The sequence below is a fragment of the Fusarium redolens genome, assembly GCF_020744475.1.
Source record: "Fusarium redolens strain MPI-CAGE-AT-0023 chromosome Unknown BKA55scaffold_13, whole genome shotgun sequence".
NCBI classification, from domain to species: domain Eukaryota; kingdom Fungi; phylum Ascomycota; class Sordariomycetes; order Hypocreales; family Nectriaceae; genus Fusarium; species Fusarium redolens.
In genome coordinates, this window is record NW_025763676.1 from 1338550 (window position 1) to 1359166 (window position 20617).

The following is a 20617-nucleotide window of genomic DNA, read 5'->3' on the forward strand; positions in this document are numbered from 1 at the left end:
AAGATGAGAATAGGTATATAAGGATGAAGAGGTCAGGACATGTAGGAAAAGACCGGGACTGTACAAAGTCATAATCGAATAATTACATTATCACCAAAATGAATTCCGCTGGAGACCGATCCGTCATCTCGAATGACATGCAGGAGCTTCGCGAGGGCGGCGAAGAGATCTCCCACAAGATCCAGGGCCACAAGGCGAACCTTTCCAACCCCAGTATGAACCGTCTTTATATGAGCGAGTGTCGTCTCCAGTTACTAACAGTGGTTGACAGACACCAGCCAGGCCAGCAAGGAGAACAGCAAGAAGGAGATCGAGGCGCTGGGAGGAGACGCGAACCACTACGGCAACAAGTCTGATCCTCGAAGCAAGAGCGCGGCGGACAACCTCGAAGGAAGCCGAGTCGGTTGATTAATTAATGATATAGTATGATATCCAAATGGAACAATAATTGAATTCTTGACTTTCGTATATCCGTATATTCGCGTAATTGAATGATTCGTTTTATTGCTACTGCCTGGATGGGTCCACTGAGCCAATCATCATCAAGTGTCTCCTCTGCCTGTCCCCAGCTTCAAAAATCAGCCCGGATCCGATTCGGATCCGAATATTCAGCGTCGATCTTGCGGAGCTTGAAGCGCAGCATCTCGTTGTTTATTTACAAAAGGAAGCTTATTTGCGTCTCTAAATTGTTTATTGACGCTGGCCTAGGCATTGCGTATCACGGGAAATGGGATGAAACAAGTTTTTGCTTACTATGCCCGGGGAAATGAAGGTAATACAGTACTGTACACCACTCGGCATCTCCTTTCCACAAGTCACGCTCAACAAAGTAACGCTGATAAGGTCGCCAGACATGCGGGTGCCCATGTTTCATTGCAGAATGAAACGTGTACTTGCAGTATTGGGCATAGCAGGTCGGCAAAGCGGATGATCGGCACAGAAGGGTTGAGGTCTAATGAGTTCTGTCGGTGGCATCAGACAAAAAATGAATTAGCCTGTGAATATTGGCTGTAGATAGTCTGCTTTATTGTCATGTTTCTCATGGTGGAACATTTCAGCCAATATAACTGAATATCCACATTAAATAATAATGACAGAGTTGAGTAAAGTCCAACCAATAGTCACCATAGTCTATGTCACTCCCCGTAAGCAATTTGAGACGGGTCTTGGCGTAGAAAAGCCATTTTCTGGGCAGTGACAGACTTTGCATCGTATCTCCGTGCCAAAGCCGGCGGATCTCAAAGGATTGGTTGGCAAAGTGTCGATCTAGCAGAGAGGATCAAGGAGGACAATTTGGAGTCGTTAAAAAATACTGCAACGAGTTACCTACTGGGTACCATACCATACCATACCATACAAGGATCTACCCGCGCGTGGTATTTGTAGCTCGGCAACAGAGCCAAGAGTTGCTAGAAGCTGTCAATGTCAAGTCAGATCGGGCTGCCGGCAATATACTTGCTGTAAGGTAGTCCAGTTCCTCAAGCGGTCAAGTGTGGTTTTCTCTTGCGTGGCTGATCATATTTGAATCCATATGATTTCTTTCCTGCAAACCAAGATCAAGATGAATACAAGGTACCATTCATAAGAGTCATCTCAATTAGCGACATTCATCATATTTTCCGCTGCCACTGTCCCTTTTTTTTTGTTGCTTGTCTAATAATATTTACTGGTTCCGGCCCTTTTTAATTTTTTTGCCCTTAGCAAGGCGAGAGGCCCGCAAGACCAGGATCATCTCTAAGACTACCTACGGAATACCCATCATTCTTCGTTTGTTCACTCATTTATCCGTCAAACACTTTCTTTTCTTCTTCTTTTCTCTGGAGGTAGCTGCACTATCGGTTCAAGTTACTTTGCGATAGTCTACTCAACAGATGAAGGTTGTGGTTACAGGGGCGACCGGGATGGTCGGCAATGAGATCGTCAAACAGTGTCTTGCGGACGCGCGCATCACAAAGGTCGTTATTCTCACTCGAAAGGCCGTGTCGATGGATATTGAGAGCCACCCAAAAGCGGATGTCATTATGATTCAGGATTTCGCGAGGTATTCCGATGAAGTTTTACGGCGACTTGAAGGGTCTTCAGCGTGTTTATGGTAAGAAGACACCCTCTTTTGATCTCTGCAGATCAATCCTCATACTGCTCAAACATGAGAGGCTGATTATTCACACAGGGCCATTGGAGCACGGCTAGATCGTCTCAGCCACGACAAGGCACTTCTTCACCACGTCAACGTGGAACTACCACTCACGGCAGCAAAAACATTGAGCGAGCGCATAGCACCAAAGACACCAACAGGCAACAAGTTCAACTTTGTCTTCTGCAGCAACAGGGCCAACTCAAAGGCATCTTCACTGCTCTCGCTCGGGGACCCAAGAAAGCCAAAGTCCGAGGCGGAGAAGGGTCTATGCGAGATTGCAGACGCCAGCCCTGAAACATTTAGCGCTTGGATCTTAAGACCCAGCGCCATCGTCACCCCAGATGCGCCCAAGAAGAGAAGACTTGTAGGCGGTCGCTCTGCTCACGGTATTGAAGTTGCTCAAATGGCCAAGGCTTTTGTCAAGGTAGCCTGCGAGGGCTATAAAGATCGTATCATTGACAATGATGCGCTGCTGAAAATGTGAGATACTCCCGCGGGAAGAAGTGGGTGACAAGTGTACGATGGAGCTGGACTATGTGTACGTGTTGTGAAGCCGAGCTGAGCTTGACTGGGGAAGAATTTGTGGACTTGGCGGAGCATCTGGGACCGTCGAACGATATGCCAAGCCTTTTGGGTGGTGATATTGGGTGTTGATGCTGGCACATCAAGTTCAAGTCTTTGTTGTTGTGTTGTGTTGGCCTTCGATTCATTGTACCATTACTAACTGGATCACGATATTAATGATGTATATAGCATTCAAGCCGGTGGAGATTGATAAGATATTTGTGTAATTGATAACATCCATCAAAGACAATAATTCTCGCCAAGACCCTGCGACTCGTGATAACTTTCGAGTATTAAACCTTACGAGATTGGGTACGGTCCAACCAATCGAGTCTTCTGACTCCTGCATGTCTGCGATTGGAAGTGGTATCGTGAATGTAGCGATGCTACCGTTTCAGCCAATGCATGGTGTCTAGGTTGGGAGGCTGAGACCAGGCCGTTGCTTGAACTTTAATGCTCATGAACAAAAATTGTGCATGGATATCAATTATCATCAAACTATTACACAGAATGTTTGTAATAAACACAAAAAAGCCAATGGAAATGGCATGCAGCTCTTGTCCTCTTGCGTCCACTGCTGTTGGTAGCGAATCTACAACAAACTCCGATCCATCTTGACGTGGGAATCTGAAGCTGATGGTGAGGGACGACTGGATTGGTTGAAGGGAACGACAGAAATTGAATCCCTCCCCCCATATTGCCTATACGTCAAAGTCGATCATCTGGGGATGTTGCCTTGCTTTACACCCAGGCAGCTACACCCCAAGCAGCATGACCTGGGGATTGACGAAATCTTAGGGTATTGATTTCTTGTTACCATATCTCTATTCTGTTGATGGCTTGCTTTTATAACCTTTTCTGACATGCGGTTTGACCAGAATTTACGCAATCATAGTGACGAGTCCATCTCGAGGACAATATTTCTTGTAAAGCTCGTTGTCCCGAGCTTAAGTATGCAAAGGCGAAAGTCCTCAGTCTATATCATGAACCAGTTCCCTTCTCCGTGTTTTAGTGTCAATATTCTTTGTACTTAGGCAACACCTCTCGGTAAGTATAGACTGGCCTTTGGACAAGCGAGAAGAGGATTCAACTTTCTCGGTGGATTATATCTCTAATATAGGAGTATATCAAAACAACAGCCGTGTCGCTGCAAAGAGGTAGGTGCTGTTCCAAAAGGAGGAAGGGTCTATTGAGACTGAAAGGCAAGGCCAACTATTGATCAAACTGTGTTAATGCAAAACGGAAGCACAAGTATAAACGTCGATATAACCTTCTTGAATAAGGCGAAGTCAAACAAAAGTTGGTAAATTCCGCCTTTCATGGTGAGGAGGTAGCAAGATTGCTATGCTTAATGGAGACTGACACTACACCAACACTTCTGCATAACTAACAATCCACTAAACAGACACATGCGATGTAAAATTTCTCCCGTTACGGGGCCACTAGGCATATCGCCATCGAAAATATAGAATTGTTCTTCCGTCGCATCAGCTAGCTGAGCGGCCAACTCACATTCTATCTCCGTGGCTACGATAAGCCTGCTCAACCCCACGGTGAACCACAAAGGGTCAGCCAGAGGCAAACAAATAACTTCTTATGGATCCAAATATGGACCGTCGCCTCAATTCGCTTGCCATAGCGTTTAGTCCTTGCTTTTGCGGTTTATTTTACATCTGGCATTGCGTACCCAGAACGTCAATGTACCAAGATGTAGTGAAGGATCTCGAGCATGGGGGAAAGGTTTCGTGTCAGGAAAGATATGAGACGACCCTAATACGTCTTGTTATGTCACTTGAACACTAAACTAAATTACGTGTTGTTCAGAGATGCTTTATGGCCAAGTACGTGTGATCAGTGCGGTCACGATGTGGCTGTTGGGAAATATCACCAAAATGCATCTTCGTGGCAGGGAAATCAGAGACTGCATTTTAGACAGTAATCTCGATTTCTCATACTTAATCTCTCAACTCCTTCCACATTGAAGCCCGTATTTCGGTGTGCTTCCATCGCGATCTTTCAGTATTTCTGCCATATGGTGTTATCTCGAAAGTGAGAATGTGCCACATCAGCACTCAGTAACTTTATATAAGTACGTCGCGAATTTCTACACACAAATTAAATACAAATCGATTGCAGTATTATCATAATATTCTATTCTTCTTCTTCACGACAACTTTAGACCACAACTTCTTAGAGATTTCCAACTCCAGATCACCAATTCACTTCAAACAATACACTCATCATTCGCTACCTACAAGACATCGCAATACAGCAAACACCTTGTCTATGTTACCCAAAATGGACTACAGCAACAACGTTCTCCCTATGTGCCTTTTGACCTTCAGCACGACCGTATATGTCCTTGGTGTCGTTCTAGGTGTCGTCTTCGTCCTCACCCAGCCACAAAGGGAGGAGCAGCTTCTGGACGATATTTACCATACCGTATGCTCCGCCATCGAAACAGAAAATGCCGCTAAGAACTGTAACTGTGGAAATGGCGATAAGAAGCAAGGATCAAAAGGTTATCCAGCTCCAGGTTGTTCCCCGAGAGGCTCCTGTAAGAAAAGAGAAGCAGCAGCAGCACAACCCACCACAGCAGCAGCAGCAGCAACAACAACAACAACAACAACAACAACAACAATAATAATAATGGGGGCGGTTGGGTGGCGGTAACACGGTGTCAAGGCATATGGCGTGAGGAGGTGGATTGTAGAGTTTAAGAGGAGAGTTTGAGGCGAGTCTATAAGAGTGGCTCGTGTGAGGACATATCAATTGACGAGGAACTTAGTTAAGATAGGGCTTGGATGACCATGTGCAAGAAAGAAACTTTGTATACAGAGATGGCGACGATAAGACCTTTTATACTTTGGTGTCTATTCTCATAAGTATAAACGAGAGGCAAGTCATGACTACGGATCCGACAACATTTTCCCTTAACCATAATTAAACTGTCCAATTTAAGTGGCTTGATAAGCAAAATGAGTCCTCGGAGCTACCAAATGCCCCTTGCCGCCTACGATTCTGAACATATCACTTCAAATCGGTTCGTAACTATCCCATCAACACATTTAATACTCCATCTGACCAATAGAGCAGCACAATGTCCAATACCGAAGGAGAACTTCAGCAAGATGAGTCAATACCCTGGTGCATGATCTTGTTCGACATCTTGTTCAGTGTATTTGCGCTCCTTACAATCCTTCGTTGGACCGATCTCCAAATCAGCATTTTTAAGGCTTTCATCCGCAGCGGCCGATGGCGAGCATACTTTGGAATGGAAGTACCCAGACGACATGACCAGAGAAAAGTCGAAGGGGTAGAATCTGGGGAACACGCTCCGTTAGTGAAAAAGGTGGTGAAGAAGGTTCGGTTCTACGACGATACGACTACTGTTGGCGACATTGAGGAAGCGAAAGCAAAGAGCAATGGAGTCGCCTGTGCTGATCAGATTGGAATGAAGAGCGATGAGGCTTAGTACAGTGGTGTTGCATTAACTACATTCTCTACCTATGTTTCGATATCTCAGACTCTCCTTAAATATCTGTCCATACCTAGTGCGTAAACATCAGCTCAATTGCTACCTTTGAGTATCTCCAGAGGCTTCGCAAAACTCAATTCCTTCATCAAGTCGTTCCAGGCCGTCTCTTGGAGTGCCTTTCCCGCTGGCTCGTACATAATCTGGGGATACCTGTCAAATACAATTAGAAAATTTTCGTCGCTATCTGCTTCAAAGTACTCACGGTTTAATCTTGCCCTCGCCCACAAAGCTTCCATGACTTTCTTTGCCCTTGACGGCAACCGCATCAACATAGGATCTTGCGCCAGTAGAAACTGTTCGTCCAACGATAGGCTTGGCAATGCTCATCCAAAACTGCTCAATCTTGCTCCTCTTGCCATCTGTTCCAAATTCCGTTCCCCTGCAGGCGCCGGGATTCGGAAAGTTGACGATGACTTCGTCGGGCGAGACGTACTCGGAGAGTTTTCCGACAAACATGATAAGAAGAAGCTTGGATATCTGGTAGGCGCCATTGCTGGACCAGCTTGAAGGGTCGTCCACTGTATCCCAGATGGAATCGCTCGTTCCAGTCCATTGAGCCCAGTACGACATGTCAGAGCCAACGAGAGCGAGATGTGCAGGCTCAGAAGTTCCACATTTTGTTTTGAGGACGGGCAAAAGAAGGATAGCGAGGAGTGCAGTGGAGAGATAGTTGATTTGGCATGTCATTTCATGCTTGGACTCGTCTGATCGCTCGAACTGAGGTCTGCTCAACCCAGCGTTCAGGATGGCAATATCGAGTCGAGGCAAAGTCTCACACCACTTGACGAAGTTTTGAATGGACTTATACGAAGCCATGTCAACTATCGATACCTCAATCTTTGCTTTTGGGAACTCGCTTCGTAGTTTCTGTGCCGCAGTGTCGCCTCTTGTTTGGCTCCGCACAGCAATGATCAAGTGTGAAAGGTCAAGTGCAAGAAGTTGACGAGCACATTCAAAGCCCAATCCAACGTTTGAACCTGTGATAAGAGCTGTTTTGCCGGATAGAGTGACACCTTTTGGAATCTTGGGAACTCCTTCGATGAATTGGCGGGACAGGAATGCAAGAGGGCTAGCTTCCCAGGCGGCATTGTGTTGGAGCTGAGAAGACATTGTGATTGTTAGGAAAATCAGACGAAAAGGAACACTGATGGTCTGTATTTCGTTATATAGCTATTTTCACTGCTTTCTTATATATCTATGGCCTCCGGTCGAGGTGCGGACGAATCTACGGACGAAGCTCAATTGATAGTGGATCGTCCGTGTTGGTTCACAGCTATTTTATTCGACCGCGCGGAGGCCGAGACGGACAAATCCATGCATTCCTTACCAATTCTTGCAAGTGTAGTTGTCATTGATCAAAAGGGTCCATATATATTAGATCAAGAGATAGCGACGTGCTTGACGTGAATTTCATTAATTGAACATTTTTCTTACTTCATTGCTGTGTGTGCCGACGAAGGCACTTAATTGAACCATTATGGGTGACCGTGGCTCCTCTCAGGCGAATTGGTTTTCGGGCTAAGCAGACCAGTAGTATCATCGATGGCGATCAACTTACCAGCACATATACATTCTGAGTTTGCAAAAACACTCAAAGAAAAGTAGATCGATTGATGAACTGACTCAATTATTTGTGGATTTCTATTATACCTGAATGTGTTGGTTCAGGTGAGAAAACATAGGGTAACCCTGTCTCATATGTAAGTTCACAGCAACAACCTCAGCTTCATTTGCCTAATCTGTCCCTCCCGTCAATCATTACTGGGCTCGTTAAAATGCAGTGATACAATAAACAAGAGCCATACCAATATAGATCTTAACTAGGCGGACTAATTACCCAATCTGCAAGATCTCGCTCTATAAAAGCAAAACAACAGCCGATGCTCCAAAGGTTATAAATATGCTTAATGCTAGTAAATTATTCCGTTCTAGACCAGATCGACCCGTCTTGGCGGGGAATGCAACTCTGCAAGGAGAACTTTTGGTTCCGAGTAAATTGGACGAGGATCACTGCATGCAAGCAAAGCAAACATTAGCCGCGCCCTGAAAAATTGCCTGTTTGAATAAAACTACTCTCACCCCGAAGTTTCTAGGGGAATATTTAGCATTTAAACATAAAGACAAACTATTGCGATCAAACTGATCGGCCTTTCCCCACGCTCGCTACTTCATTTCGGTCGCAGTCTCAATCAACAACATGGGTTCCCTTCGATTTCTCCTTTTCGCATCGATCGCCACTCTGGTTTCCTGTCGCGATGTTCCCGATAACATCAAGGCTTTCAAAGAGAGCATCATAAAACAAGGCTCTTGCAATGATACTCTGGCAGAAGGATTCCATAGTGCCGACGGCGACGATGGCTGTAAGCCTTCCAGTTTCCGCAACCGCTATCGCGACTAATCAGTGGCAGCATACGTCTACTGCGGCGATCATTTAAAAGACTACAATGTGATATATCTCCAGGGCACCAAAGGCAAACTCGTCAACATGGACATCGACTGCGATGGAGTGCAGGGCAGTTCTGCAGATGATGGACGCTGTGGCTCATCAGGCGATACACAATCTGTCACCTCTTTTCAAGATCAGCTCAAGTCATATGGCACGGACCAGAAGGACCTCGATGCCAATATCCATCCTTACGTGGTGTTCGGGAACGTGGGTACCAAGAAGAACTGGCCGACTTTTGATGCGCAGAAGCACGGCATTAAGCCATTGAGTGTGATGGCTGTTGTATGCGGCGACAAAATGGTAAGTCGTTGTTTTTGCTTGGGTGCTGAGCTAGTGTTGACTTTGATAGTTTTACGGCATCTGGGGCGACGAGAATGGCGATGATGGTGATGAAGCCATGGTCGGAGAGGCCTCAATCTCCCTTGCAACGGCTTGCTTCGGCGATGACATGAACGGCGACAATGGCCACGACGAAGATGATGTGTTATATATCGCCTTCCCAGGCAACGACGCTGTGCCAGGAGAAGACGGCGCCGACTGGGACGCGAAAAACTTCAAAGACTTCGAAGAGAGCCTCGGTGGTGTTGGGGATAAGTTAGTCGCACGAATCGAGGACACTGATAGTGGTGCCTCTTGCTTGTGGCCTGGTACATGGGGAATGGTAAGATATTATCCTTTTATGTTATTTCAAAAGTTGTACTGACGTTACAATAGGGACTCCTCGTCGCCTCGGCTATGGCTGCCATGGTGATTTGAACACAAAAGGGTGTATGCATAGTGGGTTTCGACGGCTCATGACTCTGGGGATATTTTGTACCACATACCTAATGTTTTTTATCTGGACTGTTAATATTGGGCATTGGGTTGCATATAGAAGAAGCCATCATAGAGATAGAATAATTATTAACTTTGTATCCTTCTGCTTCACGCATAGCACCGACTATGGCATCGTCACATCATCACTGAGGGAACATAACAATTTGGAACCCGCCCAAAACTGCAGAAGATAGTCTTATGTAAGGAGATATTCGTTCAACGAGTGTTTTATCTAAAATAGGATATAATAAGTGAGAAAGGAAAGCTGTCGCAAGCGCTATGATCTACATATCTAAAGTGTTGAAATCGAACGCAACTCATACCGCCATGGCAATTCCTAACAGTGAAGTGAAAATAATAACCCAATTACCACCAGACTCTAATACAGCACCAGAATTTATTGGGTCCTGCTTCGCACCCATGGCAGTCGGCCGCGTTGCCTCGACCCGAATGTTATCCGCCGCTTTGTCCTGGTCGGGAGTATAAGTAAGTGCTTCAAACCCGCATGACCGCATAATAATATCCAGGTCTGTTTCGTTAGCAGTTGATCTACAAGTTTGACCATGAGGACTCACTGTTTTGCTTGTGCCCATCAACGACAATGCAGTCTTGACATAGCGCTGCAATCTTGGCCACATCAAAGCTCTTGTTATTGCATACACATTCCCTCTCAGGGTCATCCTCTGGCACTATTGACTGCGTCTGCAAACTGGCTCCCCAACTTGTCATGCTCGCTATAGCAGAATCACCTTGAGAAGTCTTGGTAGGCTGAGTTGCCGCTGAGCTCACAAACGATGAACTCATCGAGGTACGTCTCATCGTAAATGTCTGCTCCTCCGCACTGGTGCCATCCGCAACCCATTTCATTGACGCGGGCGTAGACTTGGATGTCGACGTTAACGTTGAAGTTGACGTTGTCGTGCTCTCTTGAGGCTCGAACTGTGGAGGAAATGACGTCGGTGCAGCTCTGATGATAGAAAAGCTTCTCTTGTGCAGTCCATCATCCTCGGGCGGTTCCACGGCCAACTTTGGAACCCACTCTGGGTTTGGCTGACGCTTCGCGAGCCGATGGTGGTGAATATCACATTTTGCTGTCAACTCGACGATTGGACCACAGATCGTCACGCACATGAGTGGAATATCGTCCGGCGGCAAGACGTCTGCCATGGCGACGGCCACGAGGCCTGTAATTGCGGCCTGTCTGGCCCATGACAATCTCATCTCAACGAGTGGCTGCCTCGATTGTGTCCAAGGTACGTTATCGCAAGTCGACGGTGGTGGCCCGTACGTTTAGGCCTCGAAGACAGAATGAGCCGCCTGCAGCAATTGAATAATAAGCGAAAGAATATAGAGGCACAGCCCCGGGATAACACAAAAGTGATACCAATATGGTTAAAGAGCGTATGGTAGCGAGACGAAGATGTCACCCGTTCAACAGGAAGACAAAGACGACAAATGTCTCGAGACGAGAGGCACGCACGAGGAGGCGAACCACGACGACGGTACTCCTCGATGCATGGTGAAACGCGTACCCAAATGAGAGTAGTAGTCTGTATCAAGTGCAGGGCACGATGCTACGTGGAGCGAGATCGAGAACGTTCGTGCAGGGAACATGACGGGCTGGGCTTGGGAAACAAGTAGTATTCCGGTAATAGCTTGTTACACTAGAGGTTCAGAGCTGAGACGCCTGGTCAATTGGCTGAAACACGGTGGTTGTAAGCTTCGTCTCAGGACAGGATCGTGGTGGATTAGTCATGAAACAAATTGACTTGCGGGAACACGATGATAGATAAGGATCGTGATAGCCGAATCGCTATGAAATAAATTAGTACCTACCTAGCCTCCGATCTTAAGCTTAATTGATGGACATGGGGTATTCTGTTCGTCGCCAAACCGCTGCTATGGGTCGGAGGGCCATAAATAAAGTAGACAGAAGGTAACGGAAACATTGCTCTCGCATCGCATTTTTAACATCTTCGAATCTAAATCTATGTCCAGTAAACCTCGTCACCTGTTCACGCCGGGCATCCACCCTATCCTTCCAATGTATCTCGGCGTGTCTCATCAACCACGTCCATATGTCATTTCATGCTTATTAAAAACGGTATAATCTTAGCCAACAGTCGACGAATTCATACAATCAAGAAATCTAAAAGTCGGCCGTCGAAAAAATTGTGTTCTGTCTCAAAATCAGGTGAGACGTTTAGAAGCGGTGCTGGCGACCAACACTCTCGACGCGAACGCCAAGCTTGACCATCTCTCGAGAGTCGATGACACCACGGCCATCAAAGACCCAGCGGGGCTTGGCCATACTTTCAGAAATGCGGACCCAGTCGACACGCTCCTTGGGCTTGTACTCCTCAGAGCTACCCATTCCTGTGGCGAAGCCAGTGTCCTTGCTCTCACGCTCCTGGATGCAGTCAGGGCAGTCGTCTTCACAGCTGGGCTCGACGTTGAACCGGTCCAGAGGGTCATGGGACTGGACATCAGGGCGCTGAACCAGGTGCTTGTGGAGGGCGAGGAGCTCGTTGGCACTGGGGGTGGCGTTCTCGAAAGGACGAGGGTCGGCCTTGGGGTTGGGCTTGCGGCCAATGGTCTTGGACTGGACAGCAGGCGTAGGGGCGGGAGGGGGAGGAGGCTGGTTGCGGAACTCGTCGAACTCAGTAGCAATGATGATGGCGGTACTGGACTCGCAAGCGTCGTAGGCATTGCCGTGGACAGTGATGTTGTGTCCCTCAGCGAGGGGTCCGAGGAGCTCCTTGATCTCGGCCTTGATAACCAGAGGGTTACAGCAGGGATCGAAGACAGCCACCTCACGGGGGCGCTCCTCAAGGAGGGTCTTGATCATCTCAAGAGCGGGAGCCTCACGGGTATCGGAGGTGTTCTTCTTGAAAGCAAAACCAAGAATGGTAACCTTCTTGCCAACAAGGGTGTTGTTGAGGCACTTGATGACACGGTTAGAGAAACGATCACGGGCGTACTCGTTCATCTTAACAACTTGGCGCCAGTACTCAGCGACCTCGGGAAGACCCATGGTCTCAGCGAGGTAGACGAGGTTGAGAACATCCTTCTTGAAGCAACTGCCACCGAAGCCGATACCAGCCATCAAGAACTTGTTACCAATACGGGGGTCAACACCGACAGCACGGGCGACCTCATCGACATCAGCGCCAGTCTGCTCGCAGACGGCAGAGATGGAGTTGATGGAGGAGATACGCTGAGCCAGCATAGAGTTGGCAACAAGCTTAGCGAGCTCGGAAGACCAGACGTTGGTGGTCAGAATGCGCTCGCGAGGAATCCAGGCGTTGTAAACCTTGACGAGAGCCTCAGCAGCTCGCTTACCGGAGGGGGTAGGAGCAGAACCGATCAGGATACGGTCAGGGTAGAGGAGATCATTGACGGCGGTACCGGCAGCCAAGAACTCGGGGTTGGAGAGAATCTCGAAATGGACACCAGGGCGGTGCATGTTAAGCTAGAATCCCATTGTTAGCATCTTGTCCGCTTCTCTGCTGCAACATTGACTATGAACTTACAGTATCAGCGACAAGCTGGGCAGTTCGGCAAGGAACAGTCGACTTCTCGACAATGATGGCACCCTCGCGGGCGTACTGAGCAACGACACCAGTGACAGCCTCGAAAGCGGTCATATCAGTGGCGCTGCCGGCACCAACACCACGGTACTTGGTGGGAGTGTTAACGGCAACGAGGACGATATCGGCCTCGCCAATGTGCTTGGCAATGTCGGTGGAGAAGAATAGGTTGGGCTTGCGCTCAGCAACGGCGATCTCACCCTCCTCAGCAGAGGAACCCTCACTGTCAGTGGTAGGCTCATTGGAGATCTTGGTAGGTCGGCCACCATCACGGGCAATTCGGACGATATCGTGCAGACCAGGCTCGTAGATAGGGGGATGGCGGGAATTCCAACGGCGAATGCGGGTGGTGTCTCGGTCGACGACAGTGACCTGAATGTTGGGGTTCTGGAAAGCGACGACAGCAGCGGTAGGGCCACCTGTGTGAAGTTTGTTAGTTTGTTGAAACTCAATTGCGATATTGGAGCGGTGTATAGCATTCGAGGGGCTGATAAGCGCGCAGTCATGATATTGAGCGCCTTGTCACAACTCTCGCAAATCCGATACACCAGCTCTTCGTTCCCTCACGAGGGGTCGATTGGAAAAGGTTTCTGCAACTTACCAACGTAACCAGCACCAACACAGCAGATGCGGCGGACCTCAATGGGGGCCTCCTGGGTACCGTTTGAAGACATGATGATTAGAGGTGGTATGAAGATATTACAGACAAGGCAAAGGACAATCTGTAGAAACGATGTGCGCAAACGAGGTCACGAATCGACACACGTAGTATGCTAGCGAGTGTGAGGCTTTGGGGGGAGATGAGAGGGAATGGGGAGGTTTATAAAGGAGGTGGAAGCAAAGGCAAGGGAGGCTAGAAAAGATATTCCCACTTCAACGTTGCAGTTAAGGTGAGCTAATGGGAAAAAAGGGGGGCACTACTTTCCCTCTGGGCTCTGGAGGAGACTGGAGAAGGATGGAGGGAGACTACCTAAGGCAAAGGCCGGTGGAGGGGCAGCCGCTGAAGCCACGCAACGATTGGGGAGCAACTTTTTGGCATGAGAAATTAAGGCGGTGAGATTATTCCCATTAGTTCTTTTTCCACAGTCCCTACAGGTATCTCTCTACCTTACTTTCTGCCCGCCCGCCCGCCAGCCGCCAACTTTTCAAGGGAGCGGCAGGTGTGGTGTCGATTCTTGGAGGGGCAGGGATTCATTGGATGTTCAGGGATTCCAGGCACACAGACACCTTCTCACGGAGGGGGATTCTGGATGCAGGTACCGTGGCCACTGCAACCCGCTGGAAAAGGTACTTTTGGGAGCTCGAGGGGCCCTGGAATTGGATCGAGAAATGATCCAATAGCACTGTACAGTATCCATCAGATAAGGCACGGTGCGCTACAAGGCTGCGCAAGCCCCTCCACTCCCGCGCAAACCAGGTCCCTCCAATACAACCCCCACATGCCTTGCACGGCTAAGCTTATAAATTGAGGGTTGGTGACTGTTGGTTAACGCTTGTCGGTGAGTTTATTCTGAAGGAATTATGCATACGAGCTATAGATCGGAATAAATTCTCTGCCTAGTCTCAGATCATCAAACTCCAATCACATGAGGTTATCTCGAGGTGGACACCGTCACTATCTTTAATTAGACTAATAGCCAATATTATCAGAATCTAACGAACATAGTCTAAAAGCAAACAATCCACCAATTGCTCTGACAAGGAAGAACGGGTACAAAAGCAAGGGTCCACATCCCGGTTATGCACTGTCCAACGCACTGTTCCTCATATCACCCAAGCCATCAAACGGAACATGGACTCTTCGCTACTGTATGCCCTGCAGTGTTTTGCTGGGGACGGGAAGAGGCCAGACCAAACTGTTTCTTACAGAAACGATACACTCCCGCCGTCGGTTCACAATGTCAGGGTGCACGGGCGATGCTGTCATCGTAACAATCCCAATCGCCATCAGGACGAACAACTTGATCTAAGTTACATCGCCTCAGCCTCATGAAGCTGACCGACTTTAAAAAGAACTTGGTGTGCTCGTAAAATCAGAACACGAGGTGCAGAATTTTCGGCGGAATGCGCCCTCCGTACATCGCCTGATAGATGTCCTCTGATACTGGATATCTTCATTCCTGCGAGGCTGACATGATTTGAAGATCAAGTCAATTTTTTGAGGTTGCCGAGATTTCGACCAACTGATAGACAGGGGTTAATCCTCTGCTGCAACGACTCGTTAGAACGGATACGTAGCCACAACCCCCGGCTGAAATGGCATGGCATGCAAAAGGTGATAATGAGGCGACTAATGGAGATAGGGACGAGACGGTGAAGGCAAACAACACACATGTCTTTTTTCTGATATCAGGGAGGGAATTGTTCAAGACATTAGAGTATTGCCTACTCTGTACAGACTGGCACGCTTGAGAAGGAGAAACCCAATTCCATGGGTACTTGTCTTAGACAGCATCTCGATTAGCAAGCATCTCGCGACCCTCACAAACTTCAATACCAAGACAACTAATCAACCATGATGGCGGCCAACGCCAGAAAGAGGTGAGACGCCGTAATATCGATTCGTCTCATTTCACCCGATGCCGGCTCGGCCGATGGGGCATGGAGTATAGCGCCTCAGGGGTAGGTGCCTGAACACTTTGTGATGCCCGTCATTCTGCTAAAAAAAAAAACGGAGTCTTGCCGAATCAGAAGGAAGAAAAACACTGTGCTTACTCGGCCGACTCCGCAGTATATGTAAATGCTGACATTGACAGGAATAGAATCAAGCCACACATACTCGCGATGCTCCGCAAGCTCTCGGATTACTTTTCTGGAATCTCATTCGAATAGTCTGTTGGATGTTGGACGAGGCGACGTTTAATTTGAGCCTGGCGATAACTGTCAGCCTATTCTGAAACAAATCATCGTGATCGGCGCGGCTACGACGCGGATTGATTATTGCAATCCTCATAATCATATGGTTCCTATTTGACTTGTCAAAATGGCTCTGACCAGCTTCCCTTTTCAGGAGTCATATACAAGGGGAAATAATTTAGACAGACAACATCCCGTGAGGAGATTGTTTTTAGGTGATGCCAAGAGTTAATTAGTTGCTCTTCACAGATATACGTATAGATTCTCATCACTCATGTTATCATGAAGGCTAGTTTCCAGCCTCTCTGCACTGACCCGAAAAGATTATATTGCGGCTGAACGCTAATTTGGCAACCAACAAACCATCATTGGCGACTTTTGAATGTTGGGATGCCAGCAGCCGATGGATGAACCATTACCAAAAGGATGTACGAATTCTCAATCATTAAACATAAGCACTTGACTTCGTGTTAGTTGATCGGTCAGCAAGATATCGTTCATCTGTTGATGCATATCTTGAGCCTCCAATTGTGACCGGGTGGGTATCCCACCAAGCTAATAACCCAGACCCTTGCAACTAATTAATCCCATTCCCACTCTATTTGGCTCCAGCAGTGACTATTGCTGGGTGTCATGATGCCAGGGGACCTCTGCGTCATGAGCTCGCATGGGATTCATGAGCCAAGACGGGAAGATAATGGGGTCTTGAACGGAGGCTGTGAGCCGTGCATGTACATAGTAGCAGCAAGACAGACAGCTCATGTGTCCACAGAAGCTCAATGCCCATGTTGATAGGTATTTGAGGATTCTGGTCATGGTAGTGGATCGGCCCGTCGATTCCATCAACATTCGAGCTCGCTTGACATATCGGCGGGTTCCTAAACACCAGACCATCAGATGTTTATTACCGCGAAGCGATTCTATTCAGAACTTCCGCGAGAGGGGAATCACCGTTGATGATTTCCACTTCGCTTAGATCGCCAGGAGAATATAGAGGATAATTCAAGGTATATCAAGGCAGAGGCGCGATTTTCTAACATACCCTTGTCAAGTTATCTCCAAATTGAGAGCCTCAATTATGCGTCGTTCCAGATATATCCACGCAAACATATTGGATGAGGCCGTATTTGCGACACAGCTGGGCACTTGCAACCGGACAGAGGGTTCCTGGTTCCTCAGACAATTCCTAACTTCAGTACACAATCAGGTGGTTGTTGAGATTAAATGAAGGATAATAGCGCCCACGTGATGTTGCACGTGCTGGTTCCTTTGCTCCTACCATGTTTCCCTTCCTCAATCTGGACCTACTGTAATCTTCATCTAATCTCTTTCTCTCAGCAAATCAACCGCCACCTCTGATAAGTTTGATTGAAAATTATTGGTCATCTCTCTTGGAGCTTTGTGGAGTACGTCTCTACTTTTGCCTAAAAGGCCCATTCAACTCGCAATGGCGCCACCAATTTACCTATGCCGATAGCTCCCGCTCAACCCATGGTTGGCGAGTCGAGATTACTGGAGGCGCTCCGTCTATTCCCGATGTCTTTCTTGAAAATGATCAACTTTGACTACTAACAAGTTTACCTGTTTTCAGGCTGAGATGAATCTGTCACGAGTCGCGATGTAAAACTCATTATTGTCTGGTATGGCAAGATCCGCCGCCAATGCCCCAGACCAGCTCGGCCACGGGGGCTTGAATCGCCATGGTTATTCGCGATCTCTCAATCATTGGCGGATTGAACGTCTTGGAACAATGTGATATCGGCGCGGCATCTGATTCGTCCACCACACGTGCCTCGAGCAGGGGATCTTCAACGACACAGATCTCAGCGAATGGTTTATGTCAGGGACCAACCTGAAAGGACATCGCATATCGCCCAGGCTGAGCCATTCTTACTGGAGATTCCGGCACAAGACCGGCAGTTGTTCCCTCGATTCTGGAATCAAGTGATTGCATGACAGGACATGCAAGTCTGGAGAAGGGTCTTTTGATGTGTTTTGAGGTTCCTGTGATGATCAAGACAAGTCTGTCCTCGATCCTCTCGCACGCCAACCAGAAACTTTCGCAAGAATTCCTAACAACAAAGACAACCAACGTATTCATCAATATAATGCTCTATTCTCGTTCATACCATGACGTCCGATCAAGATCGACTCCTCCATTTGCCCCTCCCCCGCCAGACTGGTCCTTTTAGATCGACGAACTGCGTCCAACAGCCCCTCCTCGTGGTGTTTACTCTGGCTTGTATTCAGCCTCGCTCATACCAAAATTTGCGCCTCATGTGCTCCCAAAGATGTATTGTCTCGCTCTCGTGGCCCTGTTTCTGTCCACGTGCGAGGCATTTCTTCTAATGCTGGTTTGCGACTACGGTATTTGAAAAGAGAAAAGAGTCGCGTTCCGCCTCTTTTCTGCGTCGCAGCATGTCTTCACGATAACTTCCGTTTGAAGCACTTTGCTGCAGATCAACATGACTGCCGAAGCTCTGCCCGCTCCCCAATCGCGCTATCCTAGCCATGACCTCTCCAAGTTTCCTGAGACCCTGAAAGGGAAGCGAATCCTTCTCTGCACCGAGTCATTTGGCCCCGTCAACGGTGTCAGTCGCACGACTTTGATGCTTGTTAACCATCTAAGGGCACATGGAGCCCAAGTTGCAGTCGTTGCGCCACACAACCATACCGAGCACAATACCTTTACGCCGCCGCCATCACCAACCATGTCCCCTGCGGATAAGCAGCCCGAAGTCAGAGTCACTGGATATCCTCTCCCATTCAATCCCGAGCTCTCTATTGTATACCCGGTACGCAATTCGACATTGTACTCAAGAACATTTGGCGATGATGCTCCTCCCGATCTGATCTACCTCGCGTCGCCTGCAAGTCTGGGTTTTCAAGTGATGCTTCAACTACGACAGCAGCCTAAAGAGAAGCAAATACCCGTCATCTGCAATTTCCAGACCGATCTCGCTGGTTACTGTTCTATCTTATTTCCGGCGCCTCTGAGCCACGTTGCTGTCTTCGCCTTTGCAGCTGTCCAGAGCTATCTCTTCAGTCACTCCTCGATCAAGACTATATTCTACCCTTCGAGTTTCGTGAAACGATATTTGGTGAGCCAGAAGGTGCCAGCAGACAAGCTGGAGGTTCTGACACGGGGTGTCAACACAGAGTTGTTCAACCCTCGGATGAGAAACAAGGAACTGCGAAAACAGTTGGCCCCTAATGGAGAGATCATTTTCGTGACAGTCTCCCGAATCGCTGGCGAGAAAGGCTTCGATTTCCTGGCCAAGGCTGCAAAGGAGCTCGATGCCCGAGGACTCGACTTCAAGCTTTACATCGTGGGTGGTAACCGCAACCCTGATGTTGAGAAGGAAGTCCAAGAGCTATTCGACCCTTTGAGAGAGAAAGGCAAGGTTGTATTTGCCGGATTTAAAGTTGGGGAAGATCTCGCTGCTGCTTATGCCAGTGGTGATGTTTTTCTGCATTGTTCGGTTACAGAAACCTTCGGCCTTGTGGTTTTGGAGTCCATGGCTAGTGGTGTTCCCGTCATCGCTCGTGATGAAGGGGGTCCGTCTGACATCGTCCAGAAAGGAGGAAATGGTTTCCTCATTTCTCCAGACGACCTCGATGGTTTCGTAGCCAAGGCTATGAAACTTGGTCTAGACCACAATCTTCGTGCTCAGATGGGCCAGGCCGCAAGATTTTACGCATGCGAGATGACATGGGAGAAGATTAACAATAAGGTAGCCTGGCGCATGTCGGACACCATCTCGGAATGGAAGCGTGAGCGAGAAGGCCCAACAAACCGACTCTCATCACGTCTCAAGTCCCAGGAGCCGCTTATCCCAATCTACGGGTGGCTCATGATGAACGATGCCATTCGCGAGACAATGACACGGGGTATTGTCGACGCGCGACTCATGGGTGGACTGGGTGTTATTCTGTCTTTCTGGATGGTGACAGGGTGGTATATGGTCTTCACAGAATGCTTCCTCTGGGCTAAAGGGCGATGGAGAAGTGCAGAGAGGAGATTGTCAATATCATAGTTTGAAGTTTTGTCTTGTTACGCGGCGTTTCGATTATGTGCATGGCTTGGAGAAGTTGGGGGAACTACTTTGCTATGGCTCGACATTATTCTCACATTTGCATTAGACGGTCCTTACAGCGTTGGAGTTGTTACAGTTGTGCGACTAGCCCATGGTTTCCTTAGCATGGCCATGTTAGATGTTATATTACGATACCAAGAATTTCATTACCGTTTTGACACCGACGGGCTGATACAACGTCATGTAACAAGGGTCCCGGCAAGAGAGATTTCCGGGTTCAGTACCTTACGATGGTGTTTCATGTAGAGGGGAATCGTCCCACAATATGACATCTCACCCCAGATGCCGAATCTGGGGATGAACTTTATACTTCTTAGTATGTGATTGTTCAGCCATTTAACGGCTAGTAGATTGATGCTATGAGACTATCTATTGTTGTAGTGTAGAAAATGAATCTAGGGACCTTGTGAGGTCGGATATCAACTAAAAAAACATATGGTGCCTGAAATATCGGCAGAGTGGAAACGACACGCTTATGAGAGTTAAAGTAGTAAAGAAAAAAAGAGTCGACAACGCTATGCATGGCCGTAAGAGTAATGAAAAGCTTGCTTGATTATATCCCAACTTCATATC

General features: G+C 47.9%; 8 protein-coding genes across 8 annotated transcripts; 5 read left to right on the forward strand and 3 right to left on the reverse strand.

The window, feature by feature from the left end:
- Positions 1–98: 98 nt before the first annotated feature.
- Positions 99–408, forward strand: BKA55DRAFT_693372 (uncharacterized protein; the record flags this gene model as incomplete). The annotated part of the gene is made up of 2 exons (XM_046199905.1): positions 99–213; positions 272–408. The coding sequence occupies 2 exons, from the start codon at positions 99–101 to the stop codon at positions 406–408; spliced, it is 252 nt and encodes an 83-aa protein (XP_046046647.1).
- Positions 409–1901: 1493 nt separating this feature from the next.
- On the forward strand, positions 1902–3934 carry BKA55DRAFT_596486 (uncharacterized protein; the record flags this gene model as incomplete). Its single annotated transcript, XM_046195954.1, has 5 exons — positions 1902–2092; positions 2171–2617; positions 3256–3280; positions 3580–3727; positions 3885–3934. The coding sequence occupies 5 exons, from the start codon at positions 1902–1904 to the stop codon at positions 3932–3934; spliced, it is 861 nt and encodes a 286-aa protein (XP_046046648.1).
- Positions 3935–5679: 1745 nt separating this feature from the next.
- On the forward strand, positions 5680–6176 carry BKA55DRAFT_693375 (uncharacterized protein; the record flags this gene model as incomplete). Its single annotated transcript, XM_046199906.1, has 2 exons — positions 5680–5744; positions 5798–6176. 2 exons carry the CDS (start codon positions 5680–5682, stop codon positions 6174–6176), a joined length of 444 nt encoding a protein of 147 aa, XP_046046649.1.
- An 89-nt stretch (positions 6177–6265) lies between these two features.
- BKA55DRAFT_620723 (uncharacterized protein) lies at positions 6266–7437 on the reverse strand. Its single transcript, XM_046196764.1, has 2 exons — positions 6442–7437; positions 6266–6389 (listed from the first exon to the last, which is right to left on the reverse strand). The coding sequence occupies exons 1-2, from the start codon at positions 7347–7349 to the stop codon at positions 6272–6274; spliced, it is 1026 nt and encodes a 341-aa protein (XP_046046650.1). The 5' UTR covers positions 7350–7437; the 3' UTR covers positions 6266–6271.
- Positions 7438–8243: 806 nt separating this feature from the next.
- Positions 8244–9650, forward strand: BKA55DRAFT_576576 (fungal chitosanase of glycosyl hydrolase group 75-domain-containing protein). Its single transcript, XM_046193494.1, has 4 exons — positions 8244–8599; positions 8648–8985; positions 9035–9346; positions 9400–9650. Exons 1-4 carry the CDS (start codon positions 8437–8439, stop codon positions 9439–9441), a joined length of 855 nt encoding a protein of 284 aa, XP_046046651.1. The 5' UTR covers positions 8244–8436; the 3' UTR covers positions 9442–9650.
- A 168-nt stretch (positions 9651–9818) lies between these two features.
- Positions 9819–10722, reverse strand: BKA55DRAFT_518941 (uncharacterized protein; the record flags this gene model as incomplete). Its single annotated transcript, XM_046188304.1, has 2 exons — positions 9819–10030; positions 10077–10722. 2 exons carry the CDS (start codon positions 10720–10722, stop codon positions 9819–9821), a joined length of 858 nt encoding a protein of 285 aa, XP_046046652.1.
- Positions 10723–11704: 982 nt separating this feature from the next.
- On the reverse strand, positions 11705–13765 carry BKA55DRAFT_517908 (uncharacterized protein; the record flags this gene model as incomplete). The annotated part of the gene is made up of 3 exons (XM_046188223.1): positions 11705–12973; positions 13035–13510; positions 13693–13765. The coding sequence occupies 3 exons, from the start codon at positions 13763–13765 to the stop codon at positions 11705–11707; spliced, it is 1818 nt and encodes a 605-aa protein (XP_046046653.1).
- Positions 13766–18230: 4465 nt separating this feature from the next.
- BKA55DRAFT_113355 (uncharacterized protein) lies at positions 18231–20325 on the forward strand. The gene has a single exon (XM_046184737.1). It carries the CDS (start codon positions 18413–18415, stop codon positions 19982–19984), a length of 1572 nt encoding a protein of 523 aa, XP_046046654.1. The 5' UTR covers positions 18231–18412; the 3' UTR covers positions 19985–20325.
- Positions 20326–20617: the final 292 nt, after the last annotated feature.